Here is a 25919-nt window from a genome sequence, read left to right as displayed (position 1 = left end):
TCATATCTGCATGCATTAAATGCTTCACAGACTGACTAGAGAAACAGATTATCATTTTCTGAATACATCCAGATAGGGCTTTTTGTCTGCCTTACTCCTATCACTAAATAGCAAATAGGAGAAGTAGCAGGGAAACCTTTCATATGCTAAGAAAAGGAGAGAGGAAGAGGAAGGCAGAGCGTTGGTGAGGTGATGCACACACAGCTGTATGAGGAGGCTTAAAAATACAGAAAATTAGTTGTGACTTGAGCTATATAGACCTATTGCAGAACTTGCTTTCATAACATTTTATTTATGCATTGAGTTCTAAAAGTACTAAATAATATCAAAGTTCTTTTTGCTTGATGTGTCCTTGGTAAATCCTAATATGTTGCAGACTTTTTTTAACGGCTGGGAAGGAAAACAAAAGACAGTAGTTGTAGGAATTAACTTAAAAGGGGCTAGTCTAAAGGTTGAAATATAGAAAATAACATCTACGGGCTGTCTATATGTAACTCCTCTTTATTTCTCACTCACATGTTCCTTGATTTGCCTGAGCTGTTACTAGCATCTGTAGGATCCCTTTATTAGTTTTAAGTTACTGTTTTAATTGCCCTAAAAGTACAGTCTCTGCTGCGGAAATAGTGATCTGTTATTTCAGAAAGCTTGTAGTGCTAAATTGCCTTGCAGAGTTAATTGTTGAAGACCATCTCTCCAGAGGACGTGTGCTACAAAGGGTCTGGGGTTTTTCTCATGGTTTGTTCTTCTGTAGTACTAGCATTAAAGTCAGCTCTGACTCTCTGTCTTGTCTAGTTAAACAGAGTTAAAATGGTGGAAAAAGAAAAGGATGCCTTGGAAGCAGACAGGAATAAAGCCATTGAATTTCTTTGTTTAGAAAACAGAATGTTTAAAGAAAAGAATCATATCTGTCAATACTATATGTAAGTACTTCTCTAAAGTTTTGATTTGGTTTTAATGTGGTGGTGTTAAACTCTGCTTCCGTATCTCTAGTTAGAAATATTTTGCATTTCTTAACAGCCATATCAGTCCTACAAAATTAGTTGAATAGCATGTGGAAAATAAAGACCATTTTTGTAAAAACCTTTAAAAAAAAAAAAAAAACAAAAAACAAACAACCCCACACAACAGCAACAAAAACCCCGAAACCAAAAACCTGCTTGCCAGCTTTTTACAAAGTAAAGTAGTCTGGCAAATTAATCTCTTACATCTTTATACTTCAATTGAGAAAGTAGACCACTTAAAGACTATTTTTCATCTGAAGTGTCTATGCTGTTAGATTTCCTTGCTGTTTTGTATTAAATTGGCAAGGTTAGTCAATAATGGATATTAGGATTTAATATTTTACATAATCACTTTGTTACACTTAAGATTGGAAATATATATTCATTATGAATGTTAGCTTTATGGAAAAAAGTGGAGTTTTCGGTTTGTTTTTTTTCTAGCTATGACCTAAAGAAACGAATAAATGATATGGAAATGCAGAAAGAAAAAATTAACGAAGAAACAAAAGATGTTAACGAGAAGAGTAGTAAACTTGCAGATGAAATGAAAACCAAGAATAAAGCTTTAAAAGAACTTGAAAAGTAAGTACTTTAGGTATAGACTCGTAAGCTAAGAGTACTGCGTTTTATATGTTCTGCATATGTGGTGTTAGAGTCAGAAAAAGCTGTGGGAGTTGTATTGGCGGGGGGCAGGGGGAAACACCTGAGAAAGCAGAAGTATACAATAGTTGCATGGGAAGATGATCAAACACAGGGAGCACAGCTGGGTTTTTCAGTAGTTCTTCCACCAAAAACTTAAATTATCTGATGAGCAGAGTCACTTATGGTATATCTAAACATTCCCTGGCACGGATTAAATGATCTTTTGCATAAAAATAAATTTAAAAAAAGTCTCATTGGTTTGATTTGGTTCTGCAGGTTGCTCCTCTTGGAGAAATCTGGGTAATATTCACAATTACAATAAGAAAAGGTCTGATTTTTGATGGATTTTAAAGTACGTACTTTTTTGTATTGACCACAAAAATTAATTGGGAGATTGTTTCAGGGTTTTAGGTATACAACCATAATGCTTAGGTACATGAACGTTAAGTATTTTTCTCTGGTTTCCTTATGTATCTCATGCATAAATTGTGTTTCCCTAAAATTGATTTGTCTGGGTGCTAATCTCTGATCCAACTGCAGTATTAACCTTATCATCTTTTGAGATAATAGTAAGTTATTTGTGAGAGATGTGAATTATAAATTCTATCAAAGAAAAAAAAATTCTGAAAATGTGTTTAATATTGCTTTGTTAGTTGATCTTTTTCTGATGAAACATCACTTCCCCTGGGAAAATACTGTGAACATAGTAAGTATTGGATGTTGTTTCTCACAAAACCTGAGAAGTATTGGTTTAAATTCTATATGCTTAACTTACTAAGCTAACCTCTACTGACATTATTTTTATAGGGTATGGAATAGATTATTCTTTCTTTTTTTCCCTTCAGGAAACTCAATAAAATTACAAAGTTCATAGAGGAAAATAAAGAAAAATTTTCTCAGTTGGATTTGCAGGATGTTAAAGTAAGGGAAAATCTGAAACATGCCAAAAGCAAGGCTAAAAAACTGGAGAAGCAACTTCAAAAGGACAAAGAAAAGGTAGTGCGAACTGTAACTTGATTTACTTAAAGAAATGTAATTGATTGCTCTAGATGAGAACATCTTTGTGCAGCTGGGATAAAATAGCAAAGGACACCGATTGTACTTTGTGCAACAAAGATGGAAAAATGCTTTAAATTTTTTAATCGGATATTTTGTCATTTAAATCGGATAAGGATTTTGTTTGTGAATCACTTACTGAAGTAATGCATTATTCTCCCTTAAACCATTGCTCATTGCACATCGTACTGTGGGAGACTGGCCAGCAGTACCAGGCTGTTTTCTGCCTAACGTCAAAAGCTGTCCTGTTGCTTCTCAGCTCTGTTGGGAGATCTCATGGCTTGCAAAGCATCTTTTTATCATGTTTGACATTACAGGAATGTTGCATGTGCTCACAGTTACTACCTTTTCAAAACTTTTTTTTCCTGTTTCCCTAGTTAGTTTAGTTAACTTAATGGATATATTTTACCAAATTGGTTGTTGCCAGCTGTTACAGATCTTAAATCACTCTTTGGATTAAGAGTGGCCTTCTGAAAGTAGGTATTTAAGAATTAAGCCTTATTGTGATTCAAAGACTTGAGTTCTTATGTGTAAAGCTATGCTTTTACTGCTGTGGCTTGCTTCTCTCTGGATGGGCTCTAGAACTGAACAAGCCTTGCAAATAAAATCCAGGCCTCCTGCTAGAGCCATAGTGTATCTTACCCTACAGAAACACGTGAGCTTCATTAGGGCTTATGCTTCCTCTGACTTCCACACAGCACTTGAAAGGCAGGGTTTAAAGATTAGGCAAAACTGTTTTGTTTCAGTGGGAGAGGAAGTTGAAAGTCTCTTCCTTGCATAGGTAGAAGAATTGAAAAATGTACCTTCCAATAGTGAAAAAGCTATCAGCGAAGCAACATCTAAGAGAGAGCTTCTTGAAAAGACAAAAGAGAAAGAAGAAGGAAAACTCAAGCAGGTTATGGATAGCCTTAAGGAAGAAACACAGGGACTTAAGGAAGAAAAAGAGGTTTGAACTCTTTTGACTTATACTTACTGTTTTAACTGATGGATAGCTTTTATACTTTTGAATGAAATGATCACAGGATAGTTGTAAAATGCTATTTGATATGACAAATACACTGTTTCATGTGTTAGTTCAATGGAGCCTAACTGGGAAATTAATTTTGAATTTATAATCAGAGCTAAATCGTTCTCCTTGTTGTGTGCTTTTTATAGTGACCATATGTCATCAAGTATATCATTCATATATGTATATTAAATAATTCTACACTTCCATTATTTGAACACACTTTAATTTTCTCCCATGTTTAAGTCAATATGTTGCTTAAATAAACAACAGATTTTGAAATGGTATGTTCCAAGTCTTTCACATAGCTGTAATCTGTCTTTGAATTAATAGACAACTACTGTAATGCTTGGTTATTGTTTTTGATATTAGCTGTCTAATCACTAAACATCTGGAGGCAGGAAATTTATCCTGTAAATTTGGGGGATTATTTTCTGTACTTGAAAACAGTTTCTCTATTTGATCTGTAATTTAGCACAATGTGTAGGGCTTCTCCCAACTTCAAATTGAGCTTTGTATAGAAATTTCTGTACAAAGCTTGTATAGAAACGTTCTAAGATAATTCCCTGATGTTCCTTATAATTATGAAAAATGCCTTATTTCATTTCCATACAGAATATGTTAATTTATTAAGACATACTTATTCTTCTAGATAACGTAACAGTTTTCTGCTGACAGGAGAGCTAGTAAAAGAATATGCCCATTTCCTCTTTTTCTTTCATATAGTGTGACTGATGTTACAACTAAAACCAGACAACTGTGGGATTTGTAACATTGTCCATTTTTGCAGAGCAAAGAGAAAGAGCTTATGGAGTTTAGTAAAGCAGTGAATGAAGCACGTTCAAAGATGGATGTAGCCCAGTCAGAGCTTGATATCTATCTCAGCCGTCATAATGCTGCTGTGTCTCAGTTAAATGAGGCAAAGGAGGCTCTGAGGACTACTTCAGAAACCCTTAAGGAAAGGAAAGCTGCTATCAAAGATATAGACACGAAATTACCCCAAGCTGAACAGGAATTAAAGGAGGTGAGAGTTACCTTTCATATAATTTCTTTGAGTTACAACACAATGTAGCAACACACAAACCAAAGTTCCACTCTTTGTTTTAGCAATAATTGTGGTGAAAATAAATTAAAAACTGCCTCCAATAAAATAACATTTAAAAACTGTATTCTAATACTCAGTTAACCGGTGAAGTAAGTATTTTATTTCAAACTTATTTTGGGTTAAGCAAATGTTAACATTAAGCACTGAAAATTAAATCCTATATATCCCTGCAAGGGAATCAGTTTAAATATCATAATGAGACATGTTTAAATAAATGGTTATGTTTCTTTGAATTTCACTTCTTGCTTCTCTCTCATTCCCCGAGCGGGGGGGGGGGGGGGGGAGGGGGGGGGGGGGGTGAATTCCACTGCCTTATCCTAAGCCTGATTAATGAATTCATAAGCTGTCATATTTGTATCAAAGTGTACTAATACTAGCTAAAGTGTATCCAAATACCAGCCTTTCTTCTGGTAAATGTTTGCTATTCTGCTTTTCAGTGGCTGGTTTCATTGCCTACACAGTCATGAATCTAAGACTCCCTGAATACAGTAGTTTTCGTGAGGCTAAGATAATGTGTTTCTTTTAACCATTAGAGAGAGAGTGAGCTTGAGAAGCTGGGAAGAGAAGAATCAGGTGCTAAGAATCTTGTTCGAAATCTGCGTCAAAAAGTAGAAGAAGCCAAAAGTTCTTTAGCACTAAGTCGCAGTCGAGGAAAAGTGCTTGAGGCTCTGCTTCAGCAGAAGAAATCTGGAAATATTCGTGGACTATATGGAAGACTGGTAAATTTTAAAAGGCTATTATACTTTTAGTCTTAAACTTTATAGGAACAGAGTGGTGTTTCTGTAATCGAGTGAAAGGTAGAATTCCTTGCTTCTCTGGTACATTAATTTGGACAGCAGAGTTGCAAATCCTGTGGACTTGCTATAAATTAAAAGGAGGAGGTTGTTGAGGTTCCTCTACTCAGCAGTAAGGAAAGGCAATGTCTGTGAGAAAGCTTTATATTTTTGGTAGACTGATCTTTAAGCTTAATCAATGGGAATATGCTCAAGCCAAGGATACTAATGTCGTCTTGTAACCTGACCATGCTTTGGTCCTGCCTGTGCTTCTGTGTCGGGCTACAACTGACACTGTAGTGATTCTGATTCCTTTGAACATACGAACATATATGCTGGAGAAGTATAGTGGAGTAGTGTTTTTTACCTTCTGGTGCTGCAGAGGGTAGAATCAATTGGTAACCACACACTAGGTAGAACTGCCGTGAAATGTAAAACAAAATATTACAACTTGTATGTAACGTGATGTGGAACTGTACACTTTTTGCTTCAAAATTTATAAAATTTGGTGATCTCTTTGCTGTTTGTTTCCTCTTGTTTTACTTGCTTATGTGTCAAATCAAAAAGAGCAATATCGTTGTTTCAGAAGACCAAGGAAAGCTATATCATAGCAAAACGTTGAGTGTTACCAGTTCTTTCTAAGCAGTGTTGAGTTAAAGTTCTGAAAACTTGCAGCTGAGGTAGAGTTCTTCATTCCTTTTTTTACTAGCACAAAACAATACGTGCATACCAGTGTAAATGTAAAAGTACTATTTTTGTATTCTGCAATTTTCTTTTTTTCCCCACCTGCTCATCCAAGGAGAAGTATCTCTGCTTCAGAAAACTCAATTTATTTGTTGTATGTATATTTTAAAAGCGTGTGTACAGATTTATTAAAAAAGGATATAGTTCAAACACCAGCAGACCACTGTCTAGTACAGCTGGCAAGTATTTTGTATCATGCTCTGTTATCACTTGCCACGGAGAGGAGTGTGAGGTTAATCTGTTCTTGGATAACTTGGTTGGCTGTGCATGCTGTTTTTTATCTGTAGATACACAAGAATTTTTCAAAGATGATGAATACCCCTGTACCTGTCTTTCAGATCAGTACAGGACAGCATGCAGAAGTATATGACTTCCTAGGTCCTACCCAGCTGACCAATGGTAGAACCGTACACAGAACACATTAAATTACTTTGTTAGGCCAGACTGCCTTGCTAAAATGCTGGTGTATAAAATGTAACATTTGTCTACAGAAAATAGATCGGTGCTACCACATTGCTCTACCAGAAGCACTGCTTTTGAAGCTCTAAGTATATGAATTTCTACTGTGGAAACAAGTACATTAGAAGTACATAAATAGCAGCACGCAGGAGTGGTATTTGAATTTGTAAAATAATTAAGGTTTAAGTTCTTTCACAGAAAATTGTTCTATAATTTTGTTTTCATCTCATTTCACTTTGTGTAAAGTTTTTTCATTTATTTCTTAATACCAAGACAAAACATGGATCCAAGCTAACCAGTGTACTTCTGCCTCCCCCTCTCAATTATTAGGGAGACTTGGGAGCTATCAATGAAAAGTATGATGTTGCTATTTCATCATCTTGTGGTGCCTTAGACAACATTGTTGTTGATACAATTGATACTGCACAGGAATGTGTGAATTTCTTAAAGGCAAGCGGAATTGGAGTTGCCACATTTATAGCCCTGGACAAAGTAGGTACTAGCACTTGGGGTAAATCAACAATTTGTTTTGCCTAATGTGCACGGTATTAATACTGTATCTGTATAATGTATTAATATGCATGTGTATAAATATGCATCATATATATTAATATATTACGCTGTATATGTATTCATACAGGTAAAGCTAAAATATAAGATGTTTTAATAGGCTGTTGGTACCTTAGAATATGTACTAGCAAATAGTAAGATTTACTTACAGACAATTACAAGGCTTTTTAGATACCTGTATGTGTACAACAAATGTTTGGTGTGTCTTTTATATTTTTATATTTAGATTTTTTTTAACAAATTAACAAACTTACTAATCCAAGTAATCTAGTAACTGTAAACTGTGAAAACTATGAAAGAGAACAATGAGTTATCAGTGAGTTTTTAATTATACTGGAAGTAAGTAGAGATCCCCAAGGAAGGAAGCTTTACTGTTAATTGCAGTACGATTGCATTTGCTTTAAAGCCTTAACATACCTTAGAATAAGGAAATGACCTCATAATTTGTCCTAAGGAATCTCTCATTCATTTACTTTTTTGATGTAGATGGCTGTATGGGAAAAAAAAATTCAAAAAACCCCAACTCCTGAAAATATTCCTCGGTTGTTTGATCTGGTGAAAGTAGAAGACGAGAAGATTCGCCTGGCTTTTTACTTCGCATTACGTGATACCCTAGTAGCTAATAACTTGGAAGAAGCTACCAGAGTAGCATTCCAAAAAGATAAAAGATGGAGGGTGGTAACACTGCAAGGACAAATCATTGAACAGTCAGGTATTTAAGTGCAAACTTACAATTATTTTTTAAGCACTCTGTAGATGATATCTAAGCACAATTAGCTTGCTAACTTCTTTTTGTCTCTTTTACTTTAGGAACAATGACTGGTGGTGGGGGTAAAATAATGAAGGGCAGAATGGGTTCCTCAGTTGTAACGGATGTTTCAGAAGAAGAGGTTAGTATGTAATCTTAATTAAAAGTGGAATTTTGTCAAAGTTCCTTATGTTTTGGCAGTTCATACACAAGTGCTATGTCCTTTTAAATCAGCATGAATACTTAACAATCTGTGATGCAAGATACATTAACAATGATATAAAGTTCACAAGGCTAACATAGGTTATATTGCTCTTAAGTGCATTTGTTCACAGCCCAGCTATCATATGCCTGTTACTTAGTTTTTAGTCTTATAGTGCTACCTTTGATAGCTTGGAAACAGATTGAAGGTAGGGATGAGAACATGGAAGATACTGATCATAAGGAACCACTGAGCTGCAAGAGCAGTACACACAAACCTCTCAGCAGCAAGAAAAGACAGGTTTGGTCCTTCATTTTGTGTCCTTGTAAGATTTGGCAGAGAATCTGAAGCAGAGCTTTCCATCAAATTTGTATTTCAGGAGTGTTTTGGAATATCAAGATACAGCTTGGTTTTTCTTCTGAATTCTTTTAGGTTTTAGTTTGTAGTTTTATTTAGTGTGGATGAAATTGTAGCCTGTGTCCTTTTTGCCTAGTATCTGCTGATCAACTTAACTGAGATCAAGCATCAAAGTGGTAATACCTCTTCAAGAAGACAGTGTAACTGTCAAGTAAACCATGGCTCCTGACATCAGTCCTATCCCTACAGGAGAACAAACTTTTGCTCTTTAGGAATGAGAGCTACAAGCCAACACAAGGGTTGAAAATTTGCTTACCACTAAGGACACAGAAACAGTAGTTAGTATTTTTTAGGTGAAAGTACTTTCAAATTGAAGAAGTTCAAAATCAGACTCGACTTTAAGGTTCTCTCTATCTGATTTCTCTGGTGGAGGAGATAACCATGTCACTACCTTTGCTGTAATAGCTGATGTTTCTGCACTTTTTGGTTTTATCACTTAGAGGTTAAAACATATATCTGTTCTTCTTGCACTTATCTCTTGTATTTTCACCCGCACTCAGCTTGGAAAATAGGATTGCATTGGCCAAGAAAAGATAAAATTCTGCAAACCCTGGAGAGTGTGACATGCAATTCCTTTTTTTTTTTTTTTCTGTCAAGCCTATTCAGATAATGCTGTACTTGTAGAGAACTAACAAACTAACCTCATGGACAAAGTGTTATTGCCCTAGCCTTGTAAAGGGTCAATAAATATATAGGGCACCTCATATTTAGATTTTACTAATAAGGGACTCTGCTATTTCTTGTCTTCACACTTAGATTTATTCATTGCCTGTTCTCTCCAAGAGACAGGCTTATGTACTGTTTTCCGTTTGGCCCATGAGAGATGCTGTGGCACTCAGTAACGATCAGTAGCTGTAACTCATTTTCAAGAGTTCTGGCTCTGTACCTGTCTAGCATAGTGGACAACTCCAGGTAGAATGAGTATGTTCAGATCAGTGCCTGTTAGACAGTTCTTTATATGTAAAAACAGAAAATGGGCTGAGGTATGAAATACATCCTCATTCCTTCTGCTCTTGAAGGTGAATTGCAAGACTTGATCACTTGGCCAGTTACTACGTACAAAAGCTTGTCTTCCTAACACCAGATTACCACAGAAACCAACGAGCATCAAATTTTAACTATAGTAAAAATTGCTTCTAGCTTCTGCTTGTGTGTTTTTTGGTTTCTGCCTTCACTACTCTGACTCAAGCCTTTCAAGCTTAATCTAGGTTTTATTTCCTTAAAACAATTCTCCATTATGAGCTATTTTGACAGGGATTCTTCAGCTGACTTTCTTATGCTTGCTGCTCTTGTTTTTTCACTATTATCATTGATCTTCTCAGCAGTCACCCTCCATATTCTGTCCTGCTACAGCAAACTTTCAAGTTTTTACTCCACTTTGTTCTTGTGTTTTAAGAGATCATAGACTGTCGAGCACGTGAATGAGATCTTGCTTTGTTTTGTAGTGGTGATGCTAGGCAAATGATCATATCTCATTTTTGCGTAGGTCAATAAAATGGAATCTCAACTGCAGAAGGATTCTAAAAGAGCAGTACAGTATGAAGAGAAGAAATTACAACTTGAAGAAGCCATAAGAAAACTGTGCCAAGATGTTCGGGAAATGAGAAATACTTCAGAAAAGTATACAGCAAGTATCCAGGTGAACAAGTTTATTATTTATTATCTGGCTTCTCCATGAATGTGCAGGGGGATAACTTCTCAGCCTCAGCTTAACACAGTCCTTGTTAGTATCAAGGATCTTTTTAAAGTACGAGATTCTAACACAGTTGTGTTTTCTGTAGAGTTTATCTGAACAAGAAATTCATCTAAAAACCCAAGTTAAGGAACTTGAAGCAAACGTAATTGCTGCCGCTCCGGACAAAAACAAACAGAAGGAATTGGAAAAAATCCTTAGCAGTTACAAGAAAGGTACATTTTGCGGAGAGGGGATTATAGATAAAAATTGTAGTCATGTTCTTTTACTAATACAGGAATGAATGGTTATGGCTTTGTTCTTTCAGATAACCGATGCGGTACCATATCTTGGTTTGGAACCCCTTTTCTTCTAAGGCAGGGATAGAAGGTGCTTCTAGAGATTAGAGAGTGAAACCCCCCCTTTTTTTTTTTTTTTTTTTCAATTGTTCAAGTTCATGTTTCAGTCAAGCTAAAGTAAACATTAATTTTAGTATTTTTTTTGTTTATTTGGTTAGATTTTTATGGCTGTATTACAGATTCATAGGGAAACTTAGTTTAATTAGGGGTAAGAATTGTTAATGTGGAGGGTAATGATATTAAAGGCAAGTAAAGGCTTTTGCCATGCTCTCACTGAACTATTACATGACTCTAAAATGAATACCCTGTATTCTGTTGTGGGCACACTGTACCCCCGTTCTTTTTGTGAAAGATGTTTACTCTGAGAACTTGAATAACAGTTTCCCTGAAGTAATTGGTAGCTTAGTAAAGTAAACCTTGACTGCTTCTTTGTATTTCTTGCTCAGGGAATAATACCAGTGTGGTAAAACACAATTCCCTTCCCCCACAATTCTGCTTTCATAGCATCTTAGGAAAGAGAATACGTACTACATGGATTCCCTCTACGCCTCTTTTGAACAGTATAGCATCAAGAGTATGAATGCTTTATTTCCTTAATCGCACTAAGGTTTGATGTTATAAATATCTTCTCTAACACTTCTACCAAATAATGGAGAGATACAAGCCTGTGTTCTCTTCTGGAGATATGACTGCCTTCCACCTTTCAAGTCTCTGCTTTACCCCTTCTGTCCCCAAAAGGAAATTATAAATCTGTAGCAAACTTAGTGTGGTGTTTTGTTTGTTGTGCCCTTAGAACACTAAAGTGCTACATTGTTTAATTTTTGAAAGCTGTACAACTTACTAAGATGGTTTTGTTGATTTTTAAGTATAAGCTAAATAAGGAAACTTACCTACCTTCAAGGTAGAGTAGGCTATCTTATTAGTCAGGATGTGTAGTAACTACACAGTGATACCAGCTACCGAGCAACAGTTAGTGGCCAGTTCTTACAATTTAAGCCCTTTGAGCATCTTCCCATTAAATAAATGCAAAGAATGAGCTTGGAATAGCTTCTTATGTACATATCTCATGTATTTAAGCACTCTCTATATATTAAGTAATCTAATTAAAATTTTTGGTAGTTTACACCAAAAAAGCTTTGGTAGTATAATAGGGTCAGAAAGATGTGGGTGGTATTTTTCTTTTTGCCACAGTAAAAAAAAACAAAACAAAACAAAAAAACCCACAACATTTTTCACAGTATAAAGAACACTGCTCAATATAGTAATACAGCAGAGCGCTTTATCACTTAAATTGATGCATTGCAGCAGTCCAGTGTTCCTAGGGTCAGCGTAATGACCTTAACTTGATTTTGTTTATTGACAGATTATGATTGCATTGCTGAGAAAGCTGGTAAAATAGAAAATGAAGTCAAACGATTACATAAGCTCATAATTGAGATCAATAATCATAAACTTAAAGCACAGCAAGACAAACTTGATAAGATCAACAAAGAAATAGATGAATGTACTTCAACTATTACTAAAGCCCAAGTGGCAGTCAAGACTGCGGACAGGTATAGTAGACATCGGCGTGCTCAACAGTAAAGCTTTAGGCTGTAATTGTATATTGCTGCAATTTGTGTTTGATTACAGTTGGACCTTTCCATGGGGGATTTGTCAGGCTAGGGGAGATGGTTTTCACCTCTTTATGGCTAAAGGAAAACTGGAGGAAGAAGGTCATACCCTCTTTCTCTAAACTGATTTACCTCAAACTGAGACTGGTTCTTAATTAAGAACCATAATCTTTGTTAGTGTGCTTTACAGGCAAAGGATCAGAGACCTAGAAAGCTTAGTGAAACCTGACCAAGGAGGGTCACGTCAGCCTTCAAATAGCTGTATCTGTTGGCATCAGTGCCTGCAGGACACTTGCTTGTTTTAAGTAGTCTCCATAGCTAAAAATCCCGTGATCTTAAAATCTTAGTTTTCAGTTGCATGTCTAATACTATATGTTGCTTGTGTGGAGGAAATAAAGGGAGATAAAACTTTTTGGTTTCTAATCAGCAGTTTAAAATCACATTTATAACTTTTCTGCTAATATTTGCCTATCACTAAAATGCAATATTTCAGGATAAAGATTCAAAATAGCACTTAATTGCCATGCAGTGGAGCAGTTCAAATCTGAAGGGACTAATTTTATTATGAGGCATGTCAGGAAATAAAATGTGATTTTTTTTTTTTAATGCTAGCTTAACAATACATAATGAATACTCAGAACAAATGTCAAAACTGTCTCTGAAAGAACAAATTAAGTCATTTAATGAGGCCTGTCTGCTATATGTTTAAGGAAGACAACTTTGTTTTACTTGGATATCTCAGGAGTGTGAGAGTTCATACATAAATAAGCACTTCCTATTTGGTTGTCAATAGCTATTGAACAATCTTTATCAGTAAGATTGTGTTTCTAGATTATCTTATGTCATATTTGCACTCGTGAGGTATACAAACATCTTGGTACCCATGCAGAAACCTGAAAAAATCTGAGGAGTCCGTTCTTCGCACGGAGAAGGAAATTGAAGATAATGAGAAAGAAATTAAAGACTTGACAGAAGAGCTGACTACACTAGAAGACAAAGCTACTGAGGTTATAAATAACTGCAGGCAAGCTGAAGTAAGTGTCATGTTAATTTAGTGTATTTCTTCATAGAGGTCTGTGAAATAAATTTTAGATAACAGTTGTGCCAGAGTTGTCCTAATGGCTGATGTCTGTTAGCCTTCGTCCTTAGACATTCCAGGCAGGCCTAGCGAGGGGTTGCATTAGCTGATAGTACCTTCATTTCTTTAAAAAACCAAAACAAACAAACAAAAAAACCCACCCCACCCCCCCAAAAAAAACCCCTCAAAACACATACACACCCCTCCACCTTGCCATTTAAGCCTCAGACTTGACAATGCTCGTCTAAAGTATCTTTTTGTCTAAGTTGCTTTACTACTCATCCTCCAAAAATTCACACGGGGTTAAAATGGCAAAGAATGTTCTTTTCTGTATCCTGCAATATATTGTGTGCATTCACACAAAATAAGTAATTTTGTTTAATTATTAATCAAAGTTGACCTTTAAATACAGATGCTGGGGGGAAAAATACTAAGCTAAAACAGTCCTAGTAAGCAGTCCAGTCTTCAGGTAAAATCAGGATGATGAGTTATATCCTTACTATATCCTAGTTATATCCTTCTATTCTTAAGCAAATGTTGCTGTACAGCTGCAGAGTGGCATGCCATGATGGTCAGGGAATGGGAATGATGTGTTGTGTTTTTGGTGTGGTTTCTTTTTTTTATGAATACTTACCCAGAAATATATCTTGACTTAATTTTCTGAAGATAAGAAAAAACTTAAACCAAGTTTCCCCAACGAAATTATTAGCTTTAAAACTTGCTTAAAAATATATTTTTTTCCAGTTATGTGGGACTTCATTTTCCCGTCTAGATTTATGTACGAGAGAGTGTGAAAACAACCAGGGTGGCTGAAATTCTTCCAAATAAAGCTGTTTCTTTGAGACTGTCTTTCTCTAAAACTGCCTTTTAGCTAAAAACACCTGAGTGCAGGACTCATTTAATCCAGATCTGGAATGAAAATATAAACTTCAGCATTGTCCTGGTTTCAGCTGGGATAGAGTTAATTTTCTCCCTAGTAGCTGGTACAGTGCTGAGTTTTGGATTTAGCATGAGAATAATGCTGATGTTTTAGTTGTTGCTAAGCAGTGTTTATACTAAGTCAAGGACTCTTCAGCTTCCCATGCTCTATGGGCTGAGAAGGCGGGAGGTGCACAAGAAGCTGGGAGGGGGCACAGCCAGGACAGCTGACCCCAGCTGGCCAGAGGGACGGTGGGTCCATACCGTGTGACGTCATGCTCAGCACAAACTGCTCGGGGACTGGCTGGGCATCGGTCAGCAGGTGGTGAGCAATTGCATTGTGCATCGCTTGCTTTGTGTATTCTTTTTTATTATTGTTATTACTTTTTTACTTTATTTCAATTATTAAACTGTCTTTATCTCAACCCACGAGTTTTCTCACTTGTGCTTTTCCAATTCTCTCCCCCATCCCACCGGGGTGGGGGGGGAGTGAGCGGCTGTGTGGTGCTCAGCCGCCAGCTGGGGTTAAACCACAGCAAGCATATTTCAGTCATTCCAGAATTCAGGGACCTGGTTAATCTAATACAAGAATATGTACTTGTTTACATCAGTACTTAAGATTGTGGAGAGTAAGCTCTGTGAATAATAAAGTGAAAACAAATCTATAACCCAAGAAAGTGGTAACGTTTTTGTAGGCAACTGATGCACTTTTTTTGGTCATTTCTGTTTAGGAAGTGTTGCCAGCGTTTCAGGAGGAACATCGCAGCTTACTCCAGGAGATTAAAACTATTCAAGATGATGAACATGCACTTCAAAAGGAAGCTCTTAATATTAAGCTGAAAATTGAACAAATTGATAGTCATATTTCTACACACCAGTCAAAAATTAAATACTGGCAAAAAGAGGTAGGGAAATTGTGTAGTTCCTAAAACTTGAACTATAAGATCTCAACAGATTAATATGTTAACAGGTAGTTGGAAAACAGATAATTTGGGAGAAAATTCATATTCAGCTCACAGTTTATTGGTGTTTATGGTGTAACAATCAACTCTAAGAAAATATGACCTTTCAGTCTCTTACTTTCTGGTTTACGTACAAGGGTATGGATGAGTTATGAATTAAATGGTTTAGCTTCTAGCTTTTTAAGGTTTTTTTTTTTAATTTATGAAAGAATGGTAAGATAGCTATAACTGACATAACGCTATCTATGAGTAATTAAGAGCAATGAGGGAAAAATACATAGGCCATAAATGGCAACCAAGAGACTTTTTGTGCTTGAGTATCCTCTCTGTTACATATTAAAAAATGTTTTAAAAGGGTAAGCACCATCATAGCTGAGAGAAGCAAAGAGGACTTAAAACATTGATAACTAAAACACAAGTTACATGTAACAGTATTCAGTGCTGTGTCCACTAAGCTGTTCTTCATAAAAATGGCAAGACCTTTTCCTTGAAAGCGTTTCACCTAAAATTGTAGTCCATTTGGTACATCAAATTGCCTTTCCCCAGTTATAGATAGTCAGGCCAATAGGGATTCTGTGGGGCCAGGAAGAAACTCTGCTCCTCAGAGATTGCTGCTTGAACCAGCTCATCGAGTAAATTAAAACCAGCGGGAACAAGGAATTGCTAGGTAGGTGCTACAACACTAGCTTCTCAGCCTGAGTTGTATTTGAGCAGGACTGCTGGCAGCCTTCACTCAGGCGAACACATAGATAGCTTCACACAGACCTTATTTCTTGCTGTCATGTCCATTTTAACTGCTCTAGTTCTGTTGAACAAGCTAGTTCTAAGCATTGTCTGACATTCAGTGTGTTAATTTCAAAAGTGTCTCTGATCAGCTTCTGGGAAGGGCTTTTAATTATTCTGGAACCAGTTCTGCATGGAATCCTGACTTTTTCTGGCCCACAGAGTATTAAGTGTATAGTTATTAAAGTTCTATGGCATCAGTAGAGGTGATGTACTCGTTGTCTGCTACTGCTCCTATTACAGAGAAATCTCCTTTGTAAGAATGATGTATATAATGTTCGGGAACAGAATAATTGGATAAAAGGATATTTGTTGTCTTTTTTGTATCTTATTTTTAAAGGGAGTTATGTGAAGAATCCTCGAATGTTTTGAGATTGGAAGATTCTGTATGTACTAATGCAGAAAATGTTTATTTTAGAAACATGTTAATGTGATAACTAATGTGATCTTTAAAGACTTTCAGTAACTGGTTTTGAATTTTAGATATCAAAATTATCACTGCACCCCATAGAAGACAAGCCACCTGAAGAACTTCCAGTACTAAGTCAAGAAGAGCTTGAGGCTATCAAGGATCCAGATGTTATCACTAATCAGATAGCTCTCCTGGAAGCCCAGTGTCATGAAATGAAACCCAACCTTAGTGCTATTGCAGAATATAAGAAGAAGGTAAGCTGAATTACTGTTGTGTAGTAGTAGGATTCATCTTTTTGATATTGCATTGCCTGTTACTGCAATAGTACAGCACACCCCTCATCTAAGGTAAGCATTGTGGATACAGCTTTATTGTTTTCCAGTACTTGAATCTGAACAGAATTCATGGCATCGCTTCTGAAGTACGGAGGTAACCTTCCAATTGTGCATTTTTCTTCAGGTGGCTGCTCAAATGGATCCTGCATTTGAAGTGCATGTAAAAATGCACTCTTTATCTAGGTGACAGAAGAAAATATCTCCTCTGTGGGCATACCAGGAAAAGGTGGTCCTCTTCTTCAGTTCCTTTCTTTTAGAAACTGAAATGGAACCCTTGAATTTTCCCTTTCTCCTCCGCAGGCTGTGCTATTGCTAGCATCCTGAATAGCTCGTACTTAGCCAAGTGTAAAAGTGGTATCTAGGAGCTTGCATACACCTTTTAGATTTGATACCATCGATGTCAGGTGAAGACAACTTTCTCCTGTGAAAGGATATTTAGAGTCGACTAGTCTTGACAGTCTAGACAGATACACGATACCAGGATTTTTTCTCCTCACAATACTCACTTCAGTAATGGACTATTCAACAGATTAAATATTTTTTTTATTTTAACATAGGTTTTCCATCAGCAGCATAGAGATGAGAAGAAAGACAGTTTGGTTTTGGTTTTTTGTTTCAAGGCTGTTACACATTCTTGGAAAAATGGTTTAAAATCTAAATTAAGGAGACAGCTTCTTTAACTGTACGTTTGGGTTGTTTTTTTTTTCTTCAGGAAGAGCTATACCTGAAACGTGTGGCTGAATTGGATGACATTACCAATGAGAGAGACAACTTCAGACAAGCTTTTGAAGATCTTAGGAAACAAAGGCTAAATGAATTTATGGCAGGATTTAATGTAATAACAAATAAACTGAAGGAAAATTACCAGATGCTTACTTTGGGAGGGGATGCTGAATTAGAACTCGTGGACAGTCTGGACCCCTTCTCTGAGGGAATCATGTTTAGGTTTGTCAAAATACTTTGTGTTATTGCTCTAATTCTTAGTTGTTCTATTCCTTTTTTCAACCTGCTTTTTAAGTAAACTTTCATTGATCATCTGCTAACCAAGACAGTCCTCCCTCTTGGCAAGTACTGGCAAGACACTGACAGAAGCCACAACTTTTCAGCATTGACTAACGAAGAGATTCATTTCTCCTGGATAAAAAAGTAACTAACAGCAGTTAGAAAGCTTTGAGTTTGCTGAAGTAAATTCTCAGGGTTTCTTCATTCCCAAATCATTTCGTTCTGCCTAGGGAATTGTCAGTCACGTTGGTGACTGGAGATTGCTCTGTCATAAATGGTCCTAAGAGTATATTCATTACTTAAGAGTAGAATAGCGTTTTTGAAAGAAAATTAAATAGCAGTTCTTAAGTGTTATAGTTCCTACAGAGAATAGCTGAGTGTTACAATAGTTTGAGTTCAGGCAAACGTCAGCTGACCACGTAGCTGTGCATGTACCCAGGGAGTTACTCCTCGGTCAATAGAAATAATCCAGTTCGCTACCTCTCAGCTGCAGAGGACTAAGTATCAAGCAGTTCATCCATGGTTTTAGTCGAGCTTCTTTGTGTCTGTTTTCCAAGAATTCCCTCCTGTCTTGTGACTCGCTTTTCACCACGACATATTTATTTTCATCGTGAACAGAAATAAGTTACAAACTCATTTCTTTCAGTGTTCGGCCTCCAAAGAAAAGTTGGAAGAAGATATTTAACTTATCAGGAGGAGAGAAGACTCTTAGTTCACTGGCTCTAGTTTTTGCTCTTCATCATTACAAGCCAACGCCACTTTATTTTATGGATGAGATTGATGCAGCGCTTGACTTCAAGAATGTATCTATTGTAGCGTATTACATATATGTAAGTATTTAATGGTAACTACTGTAGTATAATTTTTCTAAGATATTTTCTCCTCTGCCAGAAAAGACAAAGTGGTAACACAGTTACGGCCAGATTTAAAAATCTGGAATGATAAGAGTATTTTCAAATAATTAGGTGGAAACCACGTACTAAGCAGACTTCCAGAAAGGTGCTTAGAATGTTGCTTTCTGCATATTTTTTCTAAGCTGCTAAGTTTGATGCTTTCCTGAAACGAGGCAACTAATAGAGGATCTACAAGTTGGCTCTCTCCAAATCCTGATTGTATTGTTTCAAAAGCTGTCTGAAGAGTGCTGGAGTTTGCCAAAGGTGCCACATTTCCATGTATCCTTGCTGCTACTGCTTTCTCTTTAAAATATAGATACTTTCCCCAAAATAATCAGCTATCGTCAGCTGAGACATAGTAATTTACTTAGCTCTTAGTAACATGTTCGTGTATCCAAGCTCATGACTTCATTCTCGGGTGCAGCTGAGGTTCCCTGGCTTTATACTTCCATTTCATTAACATGAGCCGTTTCCCACAGGCTTCTTTGATCTGTGTCTTTATTAGTGGTTGTTTTCTTTCATGCCTTTAAAAATTCTGTTGTCACCATATTTAAGTCAAGCAAACATTTACATTGCTACAGTTCTGATTGCTAATTTAAACTTAGTTTTCAGAATTATCCAAAGCATAACCCACCAGTTTTGGGAACACCCTAGAAGTGCCAAAGATAATGATTAGCTACTTAAAATTAGGGAAACACTTTGAAGATACCTGTCTGCAATTGTAGTTTTAAACTCTGCTTCCGCAATCCTTGTATTTTTCACAAAGGAGGGTCCATCACCCAGATGTGATGTGGTAGAGCAAAGATTTTAATTTCAACTGCAGTGTAGACTAACACCTAAATTTGAAACTTAGTATAGTTTAGCTCTTAAATGCAAATTATAGCTTAGTATATAGCTATAGCTCCATATTTTGTATACAACTTCTGAATTAGTACTATCCTAGGAGAAAAGGGTAGTACACACTATCATAGCATATAGTACGTACACACAACATACAGCGCACGTGCGTGTGCTGTACGTTCCTCAAAGTGATTATAGCTGCTTCGTTAAAATAGGTAGGTGGCCAGCCCTCGGTCTGCCCAGCCTCGCAGTCTGCGGGGACACACCGCTAACTGCTGAGTGGGTTGCACGGTCCCGTTGCAGCGCAATGGCCTACCTGCATATCCAGCTCCATCCACATCAGCGCATCATTGTTGGATATTATGAGATCTCCGATAATCTCATCTAAATCAATCTAAACGGATCGGGACCCCCCCAGTGCCATGCTGTATGCTACGGGCTGGATTTTACCCAACCTGGCAATCCTATTCAGTTAGCATTCTGTCCTTACTGGGTTTCTCCGATGTGGCAGCAGCGGCAGCTACACCTTGGTGTTGCCATGCTGTGCCCCCTGCCCCGGAGAAGCTCTACTTTTTCTTTTTGCCTAGTTAAGACGCCGCTCTGCGCGCTCCTACTGCACTTTCCTCCCTTCTTGTGGCCTGACCCAGCAAGCTATCGGGTCCCAGCTTGCCACAGCAAGAATGGAGCCAGAGTTGTACAGTTGCTTTGCTGCTCCTGCTCAGTGCTCTCAAGAGCCCCACGGGGCGCCCCACACTGATACTGCTGGGTTCTTAAGGATAAAGTTTGTTTTGTTTTTAAAGCACCACGAAGTTAGATATTTTGTTATCTATTGTCGTTCTGCCTCAGGGTGACAGAACTAGTGTTTGTCAAGGCTTGTCCTCATTAGCAAAGGGCTTGCTTTCCCCGTTCTCAGTGCATGGAAATAGGTTTGTTTTCATTCTTAAAGCAACCCTTGCTGTAACAATTCAGGTAACTTAGTAATAGCCAGGTTCGGTCAGTCTTGTGGAATTCACGTTAAAACTGTGGTGAATTGCAACTCCGGAAAGCAATTACGTGTGCTTAACTGAATTCACTTGAATAAGTCAAGTAAAAGATAAAAAGAGAAAACTCATGCATAAGTAAATTGCAGTGCTTCATGCTGATAGCCAAGCTGGGAGCGTGTTGTGCTCGTACTGGTTATGGACAGCAGGAGCTCTGAGGCCGCGGCACCTGTGGATTTGTTGAATGACAGAACTACGTATAGGGTTGTATTCCTTAGTATATTCCTGCGTGTAGTGATCATACAAGAACAGAGCTTTTTGGAATACTGTGGGCTAATACAAATAACTTCCGTTTCAGGAGCAAACGAAAAATGCACAATTTATCATCATCTCCCTGCGAAACAACATGTTTGAGATTGCAGACAGATTAATTGGAATTTATAAGACTCACAATACCACGAAAAGTGTGGCAACAAACCCCAAAGTTATTGCATCTAAAGGACTGGCTGAGCTCGGCACTCTTGGGTGTAGTATAGCTCAAAAATAGAGTGGAATAAACTTCCATTCTCATTGCTGCTGTTTACTTTTGTCTAAAACTTTTTGTATTATTTGAGATGTTTTTCTTTTAGTTTGGCGTTTATTTGAGCTTGTTAATAAAACCAGCCTCAATAAATTGTTTTTTTATTATACAGTCTATATGAACTGAGTAAAAGAAAGAATGCTATTTCTCTAATTGTGTATCTAGCGGCATTTTAATATTCCCTGGGTAGGCGTGATGTCAGTGCTTGGGTTCTGCACTTGGTTTTAAATGTCTGGGTTTTACAGTATCTATTAAAGTAAGCAAATTGCTTTTAAATGTCATCGGTGTGTCCTGTAACATTTTATTGTATGAGTTCCGGAAAGTAAAGTCAGTATACAAAATAATTTACATGTATATTATATTATAAGGATGTGGTATGTAAAATGCGGCATGGTGTGGGAATCGGACATTTGTAGCCACTTTGCAATGAATTGATTTTGTTTAGAAAGCTGCTTTTCAGTCACTTTCCTCTCCCTTCCTGTAGCGACAACTCCTCCCTCTCTCTCAGACCATGGCCATGTTGTACACTCGGGGCTTATTAACACAGTAATTGCCATCTGCTGACTTCTGCCATCATTTCGCAAGGGTCTGAATGACTCCCCTGGAAGAGGCGAGGTTATGTACATCGGTACCCCGCCCCTGTTGCTCACCTGCCTGTTAAGACAGTTCTCCGTTTCCATCAGCGTCTTGCCAACGCTTCAGCGTATGGGTCTTGCTTTGAATCTGATCTTTTTTGTACTTTAAGAACTGAAGTCCTGTGTTTTACTCCAAAAGTCGGGCTAGTATCTGGCACACTTGCACTAGTACTGATCCCTGAACTAGAAGTGCCTCTGGCTGTTGGTGGTGTGCTTCCCGGGAAAAAAAAAGCAGCCCAACCATTGCTGTGCCGTTGTTCAGTAAGGAGGCCCAGTGGCAGAAAAGCTGGCCAAGAACAGCCCTAGGCTGCCGGCTCGTGCTGTGCTGTGAGCAGGAGTTGGGAATACAAACAAGGACTATTTTCATACCAGGCACGCTTTACAGAACCTGGGTGAGGTTATCCTGCTTTCGTTGCTGTAGTCCTGAGGTGGTAAGTTACACATCCCGCAAAATACTGCGTGATGGGCACAATCATCACCATGGAGCTGATCTGGAAAACCGACATGGGGGGTGCTGTAACAATTTGCTATAAAGTATAGAGCTATGCTTTCAATGTCATGTTAAACATTAAGATTGCATCAAATATTGACAAGTGAATATTAATGTACATGGAATAAAGTGATGTGTATGTGCGCTGCCTAAATTACTGTCGGGAAGAGATCTCGGTGCTACATTGGGGCAGTTTTCAGAAACCACAGCGTAGGAACAGTCATCACAAGCATAATACTAGATGAAAAAAACCAAAATGCGAAACGCCTCTCTGCCACAGCCCTGCTCCAGCCATGAGTGCTGTGCAGAGTTCTGGTTTTCCCATCTCGAGATGAAGCTAGAAAATCTTGCGGTACAGCTTCGGGATAAATGTATGGGCAAGATCAGCCAAGAACAAAAAGGTACTGCACAAGAGAGCAGCCCTTTTAAAGAGCAGCAGAGGAATAATAACGAGCCAACCCGTGAAGCGGAAAGGAAAGCTGCAGCAGGGCAGGTGATGGGTAAGCACAGTAACTTCTCAGCTTGCACTAACGAGCTGGGGAAGGCGAGTGGGGGAACAGAGCAGGATTTTCATCTGCAAGAGACATTCCTGGAAGAGCGATACTGTGATGACACTGTCAGGGGCCACCTCGGTATCTCAGCACCCTGCACCGTTCTCAGTGGGCTGCCTGGATACCTGGCAATAAAACATTGGGAATCTAAGATACAACCTGGAAACGTCAATCTCTTCCCCCACTAGCTAAAACCCCATCTTTTTCATCCAGACTTCCTGTCTAAAACAAAAACAATTAAAAATAAAAAAAAAATGCATGCAGTAAGAATTATACTTCCAGAAGGAGGTTTCAAAAGAGGCTAGTTCAAAAGATGAGAAAAACCCCGCTATAGGTTTGGCAGGGTACGAAGCCCTCTCACACCTCAACTGAAATGCAGTAAAAAAGATTTCATTTTCTTGAAAAAGTTTCCATCTCCATGACATGAAGCTCAGCACGCAGGGCTCGTACCCAGCACAGATGACGGAAAAGAGCAGGGCTGAAACAGCTTCTCTCAGGTGTATGACCCCACAGAGCGCTGGGGTGAGAGGAAAATGAGAAGCTGCTTACAGCACTTCCCAGAAAACGCCTACGCTGCACTCCAGCAGTTAGTTACCTCAGTCAAACACCCATAATTAATTCACCAACTCGCTATCAGAAAACTTAGTAACTAACGAACGGGCCTGTGGCAGGCAACGTGAAAGACTGAAATCCACATCGACCCACCTCGTGACATGCCATTTCAGAGAATCTTCCTAAAGTTCACGCTGTAAAAAAATGGGGCACTTGGAAGAGAATGAAGCAGCTAGACAGAGCGCTGCTGAACGCCCACTGCCCTGCTCTAGGGAGAGCCGCTGCTCTGTCTCCTCTCACCAGTTCAGCTCTGTGTGTCAGCGCTGTTTAGGATCACAAGGTTCTGCGCAGTAAGGAAATCAAGGTGTTAGCCAATCCTACTGTAAGAATATATTTTATTTGTATGCACGTTTATTAAAATACACAGTGCATTATAAGTACAAGTACTAAAGGTTTCAATTGGTGGTAAAGGCATTTTATAAATTCCTGTAGTCGTGAAAAATAAAATTGCATTATAAACTCTCTGTAAGTTTTTAAAAAGGAAAATAAAAGGAAGGCAAGTCAAAAAAGAAGCCTCACGTGGCAGTGGACACGTAGCACCAGGTTTTGCAAGACTTACATGCCAAGGGACAGCCTTCTAGCAGGGCTGAAGTCAAAAACAAATTCCCCATTTTATTGGGAAATTAATACGACAGCGTTTATCCAGTCCCAGGATACACCTAAACACCATTTCAAGGCCTGGCCAGTGGTATTCATGGGATTAGCCTTTGTAACTCTCAAAGATTGCAGAAAACGCCTGTACAAATTCTAGGAACCACTCCCAACACGCAGGCAGAGTCCCACTCCTCTGAAGCGCTGCTGGCTCCTTCCTCAGTCAAACCCAGACGATCAAGCCCACCGAGCTGCAGAGAAGGGAGCTGCGCAGTAGCTGTTTGCCTAGACCCAGCGTTTTATCAATACAGCAATATTAGGATATCAATACTGTTATTAGGATCTTTGTTTAGGCTTAAGGAACGTAATCAGCGTCACATCTGAGGGTTGACCTTGCTCTCAGCTCTCAATGAAGTCTGGCAGCAACTTGGTATTTTGCAGGACCCCACTAGTGTCTGCTGGTAGCGACAGGCAAGTTTTGGTTTGCACAAGGGGTTAAAATACCAAGTAGTTAAAGGCTAGCCTCAGAATTCAATCGCTATTTAAACAACTTTTATTCTTTAAAAATATACAACAGCCAAGGAATGCTGCTATGCTAGAATATGCTATTATTTTTATCAAGTCAAATACAATTAGACACGGCGAATACTCATTTTTGGTTTTTTAGTGAATTGTAAGCTCATCTGTGTTCTGCTGTTGTAACAGCAACACTTCAAGGCTGTCCCAGTACTCACTGTAATCAGACTGTTAATAACTGAAGGCCAAAAATGGCTTTCACTGGGGATGTAACTCCTGAGCACAGTTTAGACCGGAGCATCTCATCAGAAGTAGTGAACAGTGTTAGTGATCATTTGATCACAGAATAAAATGCTGCCATGTTTCCCCTAGGTCAAGGTAAAGATCTCTGTTATTTGTGCTGAAAAGCTGAATATAAATTTACATCCGTTGCCAAGTTCTTTTAAGAGCTCTTAACAACATTTAAATCCTTATACCTTTAGCAAAAAGTCAGGGCTCATGTTAGTGAGCAGTGAGAGCTCCCTGCTGATTTGTGCACAGCTGGCACTAAAAAACTCTATGCAGTGTTTCACCAGAAGTCCTACAGATACTGCTCCGTAAAGTGGAGAGAACCAGTTGAAAGACACAAAGTTATTATACACAGGTTAAAGAAAGAAAAAAAAAGGAAGGATTAAATCATGTCATCCACTAGTAAACCAGGAACAAACAAAACGAAACCCAGGGCCATGAATATACACTTTAAAGACCACAGGTGTGTCGGTTAAAATACATTCAGAGAGACATTAGTAAAACACAAAATGGGAGTTTTATATACACCAGAGCTAGAGGCTGACCCGTCCAGGACTAGCGAGTTTGCAGCCTGAGGTGGTCTGTTAACCTTTCATGTTGTAGTGCTTTTATTAAGGAAACAATTTAAAATTACGTTACCAAAGAAAAGCAGATGTTTGAGGAGTTTTTACAAACGGGACTCCAGATTACCATTTGTAAGCTGATTACAGCTTTCTTACGCAGACACTGTTTCTGACTAGCTTCCAGTTTAAACAAACACCTACCAACCTACCGTATTGCGTGAGCAGGAGAGGAAGCCTTTCTGTTGCAAGTCTTCTCAGTTAACTACGAGTTAGCTAAGAGGAAATCTATACCGTACAGAAAAAGGAAGGATATGGAAATAGAAAGGAAAAGTGTAGAGCTTTAACAATCCAGCTTTTAAGTAGGAATTAAAAAGAAAAAACATGTGGATTCCTACACTAACTTTTAATCCAATCATTGAAATAGTCAAAGAGAAACAATTCCCCCAAAAAACTCCACCAGTAAATTAAGTGTTTGGCACAGCACATCCACTATATTCTGCAAATGGGTGCAGAAATCTTGATA

The 25919-nt window shown here is 38.0% G+C and overlaps 2 protein-coding genes across 2 annotated transcripts in view; one reads left to right on the top strand and one right to left on the bottom strand.

The window, feature by feature from the left end:
- Positions 1-21117, top strand: part of SMC4 (structural maintenance of chromosomes 4) — a 39542-nt gene extending 18425 nt beyond the window's left edge. Inside the window, exons 6-23 of the mRNA XM_009333921.1 lie at positions 793-920; positions 1443-1583; positions 2489-2639; positions 3481-3645; positions 4496-4729; positions 5344-5529; positions 7117-7278; positions 7843-8068; positions 8167-8246; positions 10210-10362; positions 10505-10631; positions 12118-12307; positions 13257-13401; positions 15095-15268; positions 16592-16774; positions 17568-17800; positions 18504-18687; positions 20929-21117. Of these exons, the coding sequence (XP_009332196.1) occupies positions 793-920; positions 1443-1583; positions 2489-2639; positions 3481-3645; positions 4496-4729; positions 5344-5529; positions 7117-7278; positions 7843-8068; positions 8167-8246; positions 10210-10362; positions 10505-10631; positions 12118-12307; positions 13257-13401; positions 15095-15268; positions 16592-16774; positions 17568-17800; positions 18504-18687; positions 20929-21117 (3051 nt within the window). The remainder of the gene's footprint in view (positions 1-792; positions 921-1442; positions 1584-2488; positions 2640-3480; positions 3646-4495; positions 4730-5343; positions 5530-7116; positions 7279-7842; positions 8069-8166; positions 8247-10209; positions 10363-10504; positions 10632-12117; positions 12308-13256; positions 13402-15094; positions 15269-16591; positions 16775-17567; positions 17801-18503; positions 18688-20928) is intronic.
- Positions 21118-23756: 2639 nt separating this feature from the next.
- The window catches only part of TRIM59 (tripartite motif containing 59), a 3285-nt gene continuing 1122 nt past the window's right edge, over positions 23757-25919 (bottom strand). The window contains 1 exon segment of the mRNA XM_009333920.1: positions 23757-25919. This exon segment is cut by the window's right edge and continues 25 nt beyond it. Within this exon segment, the coding sequence (XP_009332195.1) occupies positions 25821-25919 (99 nt within the window). The 3' untranslated portion in view covers positions 23757-25820.

Source organism: Pygoscelis adeliae, unplaced genomic scaffold, assembly GCF_000699105.1.
Source record: "Pygoscelis adeliae isolate BGI_AS28 unplaced genomic scaffold, ASM69910v1 Scaffold241, whole genome shotgun sequence".
In the NCBI taxonomy this organism is placed as follows: domain Eukaryota; kingdom Metazoa; phylum Chordata; class Aves; order Sphenisciformes; family Spheniscidae; genus Pygoscelis; species Pygoscelis adeliae.
The sequence above is the reverse complement of the archived record's forward strand: the minus strand, read 5'-3'. Positions and strand labels throughout refer to the sequence as shown.